Genomic DNA, 12527 nt, shown 5'->3' with positions numbered 1-12527 from the left:
TTATTGAATACATCCTGTGTTCTAGCTCTACAGAATTAACATGGTTTTTGCTCTCTTAAAAATTTTAGTCTATTAGTAGCAAGAGACAAATAAGTGTAAAATGCTAATGGGAAGAGATTCTGGTACTGTAGAGGGATTTGATCAGGTCAAGACTATTTTGAGCTCTGCCTTAGATAACTATTCTTGTGCTTTAATTTATTCAGTCCTCACAATAGCGAAATAATCCTCAATGACAGATGAGGAAATCAAAGCACAAAGTGTTATGTGACTTGTTCACAGCTGTAGAGCTTTGACCGACCTAGGATTTAGAACTCTAGAAGTAATTCTTATTGCTCTTCTTCTGGTAATTCTGGGACTAAACCCTGGCTCTGTGTGTGCTAGGCAAGTGCTGTACTACTGAGATACACCTCTAGCCTCTAAAGAATTTGTGCTTTTAATTATACTACCTAAGTTAAGAGAATATTTTCCTTTGGAAGTAAAAATTCAGACAAGTTTTGAAGGATTAAGTGACCTTTTACTCTAGACAAAGAGAGAAGTGATGGGGTTACAAGTGAGAGAACAGCACGTGCAAGGGTCCCATGGCCAGAGGGAACAGAAGCTAGAAGACCTGAAAAAAGCCTATGAAGACTCGATCGTGATTGGCTGCAGCACCGGCACAGAGACTCGATCACTGGTGGCAAATTTATGGCATGTGTGTCATTTTTCTTTTAAGACAAAAGATATTAATGTATGAGTTGTTTTTTCTTAACTAAAACCTCAGTATTCAGGTTTAATTGCAGTGTTGGCACTTTATCATTAAGAAGTGGGTTTTGGGTTGCAGTTTGGGCCTTTGTCTCTGCAAAGTTCTCCATCACTGGACTAGATGATACTGGAGAGGCAGGCAGAAGTCAGACTGCAGTGGACCTCATTGATCCTGTTATGAGGTTGGTATTTCCCTTAGAGCAGTGGGAGGTACTGGTGCTGTAGGTAGGAGGGATGACACTGAAGGTTTTTAGACTGGAGAGGCTAGGAAGATGTTGTTACTGTTTTCATTGTTGTGCACTTGTGCACTCACTGTGTAATATGTAAGCTTTGATGTTTGCTATCTGGTTTCTTCCTTTTAATGTGTTTGCAGAGACTTCATCTTGTCTGTTTGATACAGTAGGTGCTGAATGTGTGACAATAGCATAGTATTGTTTGGGCCAGCAAAGAATTCCTCCTTGAAGTAGGAAGCATCTCAGAAGGTTACTGTCACTCCTAGGGGAACTTGAGCTGCTGCTTAGCTTCTCTCCATGCTCCCCTTCTATGAGTTTAGAATGTGCTCTGCTGAATCTGTTTGAAGCACAACTTTTTGAAGATTTTAACCCCTCCCACCCCTCTCTCTAGTGCAAACCTTTTAGTTGTTGTAGAAAGAAGATAGCTAACTCTATACTACTCTAGAAAATGTGGACCATTCTTTGAGCCAGTTAATAGAGTTTGTTTTTTTTTAGGGTATATGTAGTGTTTGTCTTTTAGTCTTGTTTTATGCTTCAGCTTTTTAAACACATTTTAAGTACTTAGTTTCTTCTAACTACATTCAGTGGCTAGGGAATGTTGGTTTTATGGTGATTGCTGCAGTTTATTGAACTTTTTTTTGACATATATGGCTTTCAGACATCACCTTTTATCTGTGTAACAACTAAGGTAAAAAATCCTAATTTTACAGAAGAGGAAACAGAGCTCAGAGCAGTTAAGTAATGTAAGAACACAACTGCCTGAGGTAGAAGGTGAACTTTGGATAGTGTATTTCCAAAGCCTTGCTTTTTCAATTGTAAATTGTCTGTGACTTGAAGAACAATCTCATTGTGTGGTGTGTCCATAGAGTTTGAAGGCTTAAGCTGTAAGTTCCTTAACATTTATGGTTAGCTTGTAATCACTTAACATGGAAGGAAAATGTTTAACCATGTCTGAGTGCTTTAGAAATGCCCAGAGGTAAAATCTTTGTAATGTGTTGAAAAATTTCTGACAGATCATTTAGGGGAAAAAAAAACCTTCTAGGGTTATTACATAAACCAGTTTCTGGTATGATAAAATATTTATAGATGTTTATGTATAAATGGAGGTGTATCTTAATAGGAGAGCACTTGTCTTTTTACTTTTCTGGATTTCATTCTTTTCTTAAAGAGGTTCAGCACAGAGGTAAAAATTGTGATATCGCTTTTCTAAATAAGGGTGAAAGTTGATAACATTTTTGATCAAGCGAGCGAAGGAAATGGAGTTGTTGAAATGCTTCCAGAACTTGGGTAAGTGGGAGAACATAGATGAGCAGGTGGATTTGAACAGAAAACTGACTCAGACAAGGATTCCAGACTGAAGGGGTGCCAAGTCAGAAGCTGGAAGGTCAGTTGCACTTGGTATAATTAAGGGAGGGGTGTGGCAGTGGCTAGAGGGAAAGGCGTGAAAAGAGGTGCTAAGAGAGCAGGCAGGACAGGGTCCAGTGGGAGCTTGTATTCAGAACTTATTTACTACTGGGAGCCCAGCTGTCAGGTTTGAAGCAAACTGAGTTTATGTTTTGTGTGTCAAATGTTTAGTTGGGGTGAAGAGGGTGGAATCAGGGAGACCAGTCAGGAGGCTGTTGAAGGAGTCCAAGCTACAAATAATGGTTACTTATGATAGGGTGGTAGCATTGGACACAAAAGGAATGTATGAGTTCCTTTTTATGAAATCTCCAGAATAGACAGATATATAGAAACAAACAGATTAACGGGTGCTGGAGACTGGGAGGAGAGAGATGGGTGTCTGTTAAATTATAGTGTTTCTTTCTGGGGTGATGAAAAATGTTCTAGAATCAGTAGTGGGGATAGTTCCATACCTTGAGTTGTATATGTATTTTAAAGGGATAAATTTTATGGTATGTAAATTAACATCACAATAAGGGATGTCTCTTAAGTCTTTTTCTTTTTAAATTTTTTTATTTTTGTTTTTTTGTTTTTTTTTTCCGGTACCGGGAATCAAACTCACGACCTTGCACTTTCCAGGCAGGTACTGTGCTGCTGGGCTAAATCCCCAGCCCCTAAATTTTTAAATTTTTTTTAAGTCATTTTCCTAAGCTCCTGAGTATGGCAGCATCGTAGAGATAGGGAAGGGCTTGGGAGAGGAGATCAAGGTAATAGTTACAGTGTGATAACTGCTTTGATGGCATTTCTGAGACATAATGGGTTGGCTGGTTTTATTTGTACCCATTACATGGGTACAGAAAAGAGAAAATGAGAAACTAATATTCTAAGGTCAATGGAAGATTCTGGAGTTGTTGAAAATGCTGAGGAGGTAGAAAGCTGTCTTCATATGCATTATCTCATTAAATCATCAAACTACCTTCAAATGATTCTCATGTTTAGGGCTGAAGTATAGAGAAGTTGAGTAACTTGTCTAAGATCACGTGATTAAGTGGAACATTTAGGATTCACGCTCAGATTTGTCTTCAATGCCGTCATCACACTTCAGTAAACTTAGCTGTAAGAAGGATAAGGGACAAATTTTTCCTCCCTCCTTCCCTCTCTTTCTCTTTTCCTTCCTTCCTTCCTTCCTTCCTTCCTTCCTTCCTTCCTTCCTTCCTCCCTTCTTCCCTTCCCTTTTTCCCTTCTTCCCTTACTTCCTTCTTCCCTTCCCTTCTTCCCTTCCTTCCTTCCTTCCTTCCTTCCTTCCTCCCTTCTTCCCTTCCCTTCTTCCCTTCTTCCCTTCCTTCCTTCTTCCCTTCCTTCCTTCCTTCCTTCCTTCCTTCCTCCCTTTTTCCCTTCCCTTCTTCCCTTCCTTCCTTCTTCCCTTCCTTCCTTCCTCCCTTCCTTCCTTCCTTCCTTCCTTCCTTCCTTCCTTCCTCCCTTCTTCCCTTCCCTTCTTCCCTTCTTCCCTTCCTTCCTTCTTCCCTTCCCTTCTTCCCTCCCTTCCTTCCTTCCTTCCTTCCTTCCTTCCTTCCTTCCTTCCTTCCTCCCTCCCTTTTTCCCTTCTTCCCTTCCCTTCTTCCCTTCTTCCCTTCCTCCCTTCTTCCCTTCTTCCCTCCCTCGCTTTCTCCCTCCCTCCCTCCATTCCTTTCTTCTTTCCACTGGGGATTGCATCCTAGGCCTTGGGCATACTAGGCAAGCATCTACTCTGAGCTACATCCCTAGCCATTTTAATTGTTCGAGACAGGGTCTCACTGAGATGCTCAGGCTGATCTTGAATTTGCTGTTCTCCTGCCTCAGCATTCCAAATAGTTGGGATTACAGGTGAGTGTCATTATGTCTCTCTAGAAGGGGCATATTTGTATCTCTTGGGCACAAAAACTAGTTCAGTGTTGGTAGAAGTTATGGAAAAAGGGATGCATGAAGCCATATTGAGGTCCCTGTTTCATAGTAAGGAATTTTAGTTAATCAGGATAAACAAATCTTGTGCTAGTACTGTATGGGTAGAATGTATTATATAAAGGCAACTAGTAATGTAAGAAATAACCTGTTACTTGTTTTATAAAAAGGTGGCAATATTCCCCTTGTAGTTGGGTGCTATACACCTAGCACTTTGTGAAAGATTGCCTATATAAAAACAGTTCCATAAAGGTGGGTAGTCCATTCCCCAGACGCAGAGCTTCAGATGGGCTTTTGTTCAGGTGGTGGTCAAAAGAGGGAGCAAACAGGGTAGGACCGAGGCAAAAGCTAAGCTGTTGACCAGTTCTTGTCTTATTTCCTGGGTGCCCTGGAGCAGTGGTTCTCAAAGTGTGGCACCCTAGCCAGCAGCAGCAGTGTCACCTGGGAGTGTGTTGGAGATGCTTACGCTATAGCACACCTAGATCTGTTGGGTACCTGGGGATGTGTGTGAGAGGGACTCAGCAGTCTCTTAACAAGTCCTCCAGGTGATCTGATGCAGAGTAAAGTTTGAGAACCACTGTGTAGGTCAGTGCCCTCCAGTGGAAATGATGTAGGAGGTGAGCTGCAGAGGTAATACTTTCTAGCATTCACCATATTAACAGTCAAAAGAGATGACATTAATGGCATGATGTCTTCAACCTAATACATTCAAAATTTTATTTTAACATGTAAATGTAAAAATTTAGTAATGGGTCTTTACATTTTTTTTGGTATGTCAAAGAAAACAATAGCTTAAATATCTTAATTGATTTTATGTTTGATTTTTAGAACTGGGCAGCATTTCATTCCATAAAGTAAAGTAAATGTTCCATTTAGCTGAGACAGAAAAGGGCTGAAGGAAACACAAGCAGGAAATGAAAAAAGAATTGGTTCTTTGAAAATTATTTTCCTTGTAAGGTGGAGGCAGGGAGACAGGTAACCAAAAAATATGTAACTGATTGGTTAACCACAGGTTACATCAAGGTACTCTTCTTTGCAGATTAAGTCCAGAGAACATCATTACTATTACATTTAAAACTGGCCAGGTCGTGAGTTCGGTTTCCGGTACCAGAGAAAAATTAAAAAAAAAAAAAAAACAAAACTAAATAAAAGTGGCCAGTTTAGGAATAACTGGTTATCTCTCAGATCCAAATTTCTAGAAAGGTTGGACAAGCAGCTTAGTTATAATATAGACCTTAAGCTTCAGCTGGAGTGACTGTTACCCTGTTCTGTTGGGGCCTTGTTTAGGAGCTTAGTCCAGAACACCAGCCAGGTATTGAGTCTTCAGTCTGTGTGTCTTTTATTCTTAGAGCACATCTGAATTTGGACTGTTGGGAATTAGGCCCATTTCAGGTGCTCAGTAGCTACAGGTGGACATGCAGTACTGGAGTATTGATTGTGTTGATGAATTGGCTCCACCTTGACCAGGGAGACTGACCCTTTGAACCTGGCATTAGTTCTTGGCCCTGCACCAGTGAGGGTCAGCCTCTAGGCCTGACGGAAAACTCCTGTGTGGGTAAGGAAAGGCAGGTGTGATCCATGAGCCCTGGATTCTGACTTGGGGACACCACGCTACTAGGTGAGGAGGGTCTGCATGGGCACCGGCAACCTCTGCTAGGCCTGGTCCTGGAGGAGTGACTTGGTTGGAGTCAAGTCATGGTGGAGTGGTGCAGTTTTTGAGCTAGCCTCATTTTCTTATTATGGAGGCATGACCCCACTCTCTCTCAAATAATAGGTGTTCAGCTTAGATTTTGGCAGACAGGGCTGCTGAACTCCCAAAGACTAAGTAGTCAAGGTCTGAAAGAAAATCTGTATTCAGATGGTCAGTCCTTGGAAGGTCACTCTGGGCTGTTAAAATGCCGAAATCAAGACTCATCTGATGCTTCTGAGTTGTGGGTCATGAAGTATAAATGAGAGCCTCTTCCTTTACCTGCAGATTTATTTATTTTGAGAATCATGAAGGGATTTCTTAAACAGAATTTAAAAAGTGCACACAGAGTCGAGTGCAGGTCCTTAAGAGAGAGGCACAGTATGGTCTGGAGTTGAGGTTTTTACATGGTGTTAGGGGTATCCTCAAGATGGGGGGTCTAAACTAGGTTTAATGGCCCATTCCTGTGATCCCAGCACACTAGGAGGCTGAGGCAGGAGCACTGCAAATTCTGTCACTGGATAGGGTCAGAGGAGGTCCCCCAGAGTGGAGATGGGGAATGTTGACTCCCCGTATCTATGGGGCAGGTTGCAGGTTTGCTGACTTCAATAACAGGGAAAAATTTCTCAGAAAGTGTCAGTAAGAGGCATAAAGAACGTGAAGCATACACTTAAGAACAGAGTTGCTTGCAAATTTAGAGATGAAGCATTAACTTGTGTTTACATTTATTTTGGTAAGATCATCTTACGGTTCCACTAACCAACAGTTTTGAGGTCATTTCTTCTTTGAATTAACCTGTCAGCAGAATTGTTTTAGTACTGTTCCTGTGAATGCCGCTGTGGTTACATTAGGAGCAGCAGTTATTTTGATTTATTTATTTATTTATTTATTTATTTATTTATTTATTTATTTATTTATTTATTTTCTGGTACTGGGAATCAAACTCAGGGCCTTGCGCTTGCCAGGCAGGCGCTGTGCCGCTGAGCTAAATCCTCAGCCCCAGTCGTTTTGATTTTAGAAGAATTAATGTTTAAGTTTTTCTTAAAGGTAATTGCCAGTGGCTCCATTAGTTTTGCTTGTAGTTAGGCCACACCTTGAGTGGGAAAGGAGCACATGCTATTTTGTTTTCCAGCTTATACTGGCTGGAAGACATGCATTCAGTTTATCTAAATCTCTGCTATTGCTTCCCTTTTTTCATTAACAGTTACTGTATACTAACTAATATATACAAGGTTGCTCTAGGCATTTTATACATTCTCATTTACTCTTTATAGCAGCATTATGACCTAGATAACTACTATTATTATCCCCAGTTTGCAGAGGAGGAAATTTCCTATGTACCTAGGAAATGCCAGGGTCCAGACTGGTCAGGTCAGGTCTGTCTGTCTATGCCAGGTCTCTTAATGACTGCATTGTTTACTCTAATGATACCTTCTGAATGGTTCTAGTATAATTTTAAGAAAGAAAGGGAAAGCTGGGTGTTGCTTTTAGTTTTGTGTGATACTTTTTTTTTTTTGACACTTTATCTTTTGTAAAGAGAGATTTAGGTGTCATTACCTATTTTATAGATGGAAACTGGGTGGGGCCCAGAGAAGTGCTTTGCTCTAGAGCAGTAGAAGTAAGACTTGGCCCAGGTCTTGTGACTCAAGTGACCGTACACTTCTTATGTGCAGTGCAGTCAGTAGGCAGTTCCTCTGAAAGTGTGGAAAGTATGTAGGAACTCTTTCTTCCTGAGGAAGGGCACCAATGGTACTTAGTTGCTGGAAAGTTGTTTTGCACAGCTTGACCTTTCTCCTTTTGGCTGTGACAGGCTTCAAATTAATTATGAATGGAATTGACTACAGTTTTTCCTCAGAACTTTTGAGGCTAGGAAGTATCTTAAAAGAACTTTGGACTGGGCTTGTAACCAGTTTGGCAATACACATTACAAAAACAATAAATGTTAAAATTCTCTAGTAGTCCAAATTAGTTAACTTGTTCCTTGTGTTTAAAAAAGTTTTATAAAAAATTTTTATAAAAAAGTTTTATAAAGTTTATAAAGTTTTATAAAAATGTTTAAAAAGTTCTATATCTGTTTTCATGAGAAGCCACTTTGAAGATATCAATATGTAATACAACAACCATTGTTAATTCCCTGCCACTTTGTTTGTAACTCCGTATTGTCTGTACTGTTCTTTTGCTATGTTGTAAAATGTTGTCTGACTGTTAATGTTTTTCCTCCTTTTATTTAAAAAAAAAAAAAAAGAAAAGTTTTATATTGCGGCTTTTTGGGAATTGTCTGATTTCTGTTTTAAACTTCCATGCACGTTCCCAGAGTAGAGAAATAAAGCCTTACAATGTGATGGACTCCAAACCAGTTCAGTCTTGCAGTGGTGAGAGGACATGAGGGTGTGGCAAAAGCTGGCTGGGGAAGTAGGTGTGAGCTGTTAATTACAAGATCCTGGACACATGTGCGGAACAGTTCCCAAAGCCCTGCATGGATTTTTCCTGAGAACTCCAGCAGGTTTTCAATAGGATGACCTAGGCCTGACCTCAGCCTAAATTGTGGGGTCCCAGCATCACCTCTTAGGACCCAGATGTGGAAGTGCTCGAGAGTTTCCTTGAGATCTGGCTGCCAAGAGGAGCTGGTGTAAAGGTAGTTTTCCACAACAGCCCATGCTATGTTTCCTGGAAGCAGTGTGTACTTTCTTTTTTTTTCCTAGTCTTTCTGGGATAGGGTTTCTCTATGCAGTTTAGGCTGGTGCTGAACTCACTTTGTAGCCCAGGCTGGCCTCAAACTTGTAGTGATCCTCCTGCTTCAGCCTTCTGAGAGTTGGGATTATAGGTGTGCGCCACCATGCCCAGCAGAAGCAGATACTTTTATCCTTGATCTTGCCCTCTTTTTCTCTTTACTGGACCCAAGCTCACTTTGCAGAGCCAACTTCTCCCCCACTCTTCACTTTTGCTTTCTTGAATAAACTTTGCTACTGGTTTTTGCTCATTTTGTTCAATTCTTTGTTGGAGAGGAGGAAAAACCTGGAATCTGACTCCAGAAGGAGAAGCGAGTAGCCCAGGACCCAGTAATGTGTAGTTGACAGCCACGTTTTAGAAGTAGGCTACCCGATGACAGTGGGAAGGACTCCGTTCCTTTTTTCCCTGGCTAGTTGTTCTGCTTTTATGGTTCTGTCTGCTTTAATGATTTCTACTTCTAGTTACTGACTAACCAGGGACATCCATACTTTTTAATTCCCATGAGTATTTTTTGTTTTTCCTGCTGTACATACATGCTGGGCAAGCGCTGTCACTGAGCTCCATCAGCCCTTACACTTTCTTTTTTGGTAATGGTGGCAAAGTATAGTGTGTTAGATATTCAGAGCCAAGAATTTTAAAAAAGTAGTGAAAGAATTCCAGAACCATGTTGCTCAGTTAGACATGGTAGTCCATCATTTTCTGTATTGCTCAGTTGTAACTTGCAATAGGCTTGATTTAGCTTCTAAGAACTGTGTGATGCTTTTTAGTATATTTTTACATTACTCATAATTTTCTGAAAGTGAATATAGTGTACATTGATTCAGCTAACCCAAACATTCCTCGGAGTGTGGCTACTTAGAAATTTCTGAATCATTTTAGGGTAGAAATTCTCTGAGCCAAGTTTGGCTTAGTCCCTTTTTCCTGAGCCCATCTAATGAGTTAGAATCTGCACAACCTGAGGTGTTTATTGTGCAAACTGCCTAGAAACTGAATGCATAATTCATGTTTATTAAAACTGCTATTAGTACTTCGCCTTCGTTTTTTCTTTGTTTAATCTGAATAGTTCAGTTTTGAGACCAGTGTGGTCATCATCTTCTTGGACTCCTTGTTCAATCTGAATGAAGTACTTGTCTTTCAGCAAAGCATCCGAGGCTCTCCTGCACATACACGAAGCTCTTGGAATGTGAATAATAGTGGCTGAGGTCATTAAGGGACCTTAGAGAAAAGTCATCTGAGCTTTCAGATGCCAGTAGAGAGTAGAGCGCTTCAAGTGGGCTGCTCAAATCGTAGCAATGCTGTAAGGTTGAGCTCGGTTTTCTTTGATTCCTTTTCCAGAGTTCTTTCCAGTGTGGTAATCTTTTCTGGGTCCTTGTTCCTTCACACAAAGGCATCACTGTTTTTTCTCATTTTTCAAAGTGAATTAGAATAAATTTCTGTCCTGGCTTGAAGATACATTTGGCTTCAGCTCTCAGGAATCACTTGCATCCTTTATTTGTTAATGACTAAAGATAGCTTTAAAAAAAATTTTTTTTTTTGACAGCACGGGGGTTTGAACCCAAAGCCTTTGTATTGAGCTACATCCCCAGCCCATTTATTATTTTTTAGTTTGAGACAGGATCTCCTAAGTCACTTAGTTCCCCAGTCTGGGCTCGAATTTGAGATCTTTTGCCTCAGCCTCTTAGAGTGCTGGGATTATAGGCATGTGCCCCCTCACCTGGCTATGCTTAAAACTTGTAACCATTAAAACTTATTCGTAGCTGGCATGGTGGCGCACGCCTGTAATCCCAGTACTTGGGAGATTGAAGCTGGAGGATTGTGTGAGGTCAAGGTCAACCTGAACTACATAGTGAGACCCTGTCTCAAAAACAAAATACCTGAAAAAAAACAACAAAAACAAAAAAACCACAAAACAAAACAAAGCCTATCCTTGTGACCTTTGAAAAATTAGGGCTGTGGGACTCAATTTTCTCATATTAATTGGGAATAGTACTCTAATTCACAGAAATATGTGAAGGAATATGTTACATATTCTTGGTCTTTTTTAAAAAAATTATTTATTATTATTACTTTTTTTTTTTTTAATGTATGTGGTGCTGGGGATTGAACCCAGGGCTTTGTGCATTCAAGGCAAGAGCTCTACCACTGAGCCATATCCCCAGCCCCATTTTTGGTCTTTAATAGGAACACAGTAAAGTTAATTTTCTCCGCATTCTCATTTCATTGTTCTTTTAGTTGGTAGTATAAAAACTTTATTTTAGAAAAGGTATCTTTCATGTCTTTTACCTTCACTTTTGTATAAAGATTATATTTTGTGATTTGAGGTTTAATTGCTTATACCTTTTGAGTTCATTTTAAAACGTGATAAAAGCATTGTTTCTTGAGTGATTATCCTACAAAGTTAAAAAAGATATACCGTATTTGTTGCTTTTTGCTTACTTTTTTCTTCTTTTCCTTCATTCTTGAGTCTAGCTTTACCAGTGACTACTGGATAAATCATTTTCTTAAACCTTGGTCATTTTCTTTCTTCCCTTTGTTCCCTCTGTGGTACTCGGGATTGAATCTGGGGATTTTGCACTGAGCTATGTCTCTAGCCACTTTTAGTTTTCACAGTATTTTGAGACAGGTTCTCACTAAGTTGCTGAATTGCTCACACTGGGCTTGAACTTGTGGTCCTTTTGCCTCAGCCTCCCGGAGTGCTGGAGTTACAATTGTGCACCACCACACGCTGCCAATTAGTCATTTTGTTAATGTTTTAAAGCGTTAAGATATACTGTCTCCACATTTATGATATGTTAGGAATAAGCTTAATTGTTATATTACTTTTACATTTTTATCAAGCAAATTACTTTTGTGCCAGAAAAATAAATCATGCTGAAAACATCAGCAAATAAAACATATTTTTATTTTGTGAATGAACTTGCTTGAAGGCGAGACTCTTGTATTTGGTAAAGTTCTTTGTGGTAGGTGATATTTGTGACTGTATCAGACTCATGCTTATAAAGAACTTTCTTTAGATCTGCTTGACTGTTATTTTTGTATTTTTTTCTGGAGATTGTTCTGATGCCTATGGTATTTCTTATGTGCCAAGAGGAAAAGTTTGTAGTTATATCTTTTCCAAAATTTATGGTATATTGCTTAGAATTACATATGGTGACTGATAAAACATTTTAGCTAGAAGCAAATTGGAGGAAGTATCCTGAAAAAATATTTTTAAATTCACCTAAGCATTTATTTCACTTTCTTTTCCTTTTCTTTTCTTTAGCATGCTCCACACTATTCAAGACAGTGCTTAATTGTGTCCCGTGCTCTCAGTTCAGTGAGATATAATCCAGATGAAAAAGTAAGTATTTAAATACTCTCATCAGCTAAGTTATAATGGTAAAACTTTCTTGTTTCCACATTGTGTTCAACGGACAGGTTAAATTTTATTAAGACTGTGTAATTATTTACTACTGTATCATCATAACTTTCAATCTTTGTTCCTTTTTGCATTGTAGGCTACAAACTGTTTTTTTAATTTACATAAAATATTTTCCAGCTTGTTTCCAATATGAAGGTTTGAAGAAAGAAAATCTGTGTTTATATAGTTCTGTAGAAATAGTGAGATATAATAGCAGAGCCCATGTAAATTCAAAATTTTTTAATAGCCATATTTAAAAAGTAAAAAGAAACAGGTGAAATTAATTTTAGTAACATATTTATTTATTTATTTTTTATTGCAGTTGGGTAATAAGGAGCTTTTCAGCAGAATCACACATTTTAGTAGTACCTTATTCTGTTAAAAATAAAAGATTTTTTTTTAAAATTTTAAAGAT

At 39.1% G+C, this 12527-nt stretch overlaps 1 protein-coding gene across 4 annotated transcripts in view; it reads left to right on the top strand.

Moving 5' to 3' along the window:
* Positions 1–12527, top strand: part of Pcca (propionyl CoA carboxylase, alpha polypeptide) — a 401509-nt gene that overhangs the window by 59925 nt on the left and 329057 nt on the right. For all 4 annotated transcript variants that reach the window (XM_005374054.2, XM_013516015.1, XM_005374053.2 and 1 more), the window contains exon 2: positions 11975–12052. In XM_005374054.2, the coding sequence (XP_005374111.1) occupies positions 11975–12052 (78 nt within the window). The remainder of the gene's footprint in view (positions 1–11974; positions 12053–12527) is intronic.

This window comes from Chinchilla lanigera, unplaced genomic scaffold (assembly GCF_000276665.1).
Source record: "Chinchilla lanigera isolate Chin_1 unplaced genomic scaffold, ChiLan1.0 scaffold00003, whole genome shotgun sequence".
Lineage (NCBI taxonomy): Eukaryota > Metazoa > Chordata > Mammalia > Rodentia > Chinchillidae > Chinchilla > Chinchilla lanigera.
Note: the sequence above shows the minus strand (reverse complement) of the source record. Positions and strands in the feature narration are given on the sequence as shown.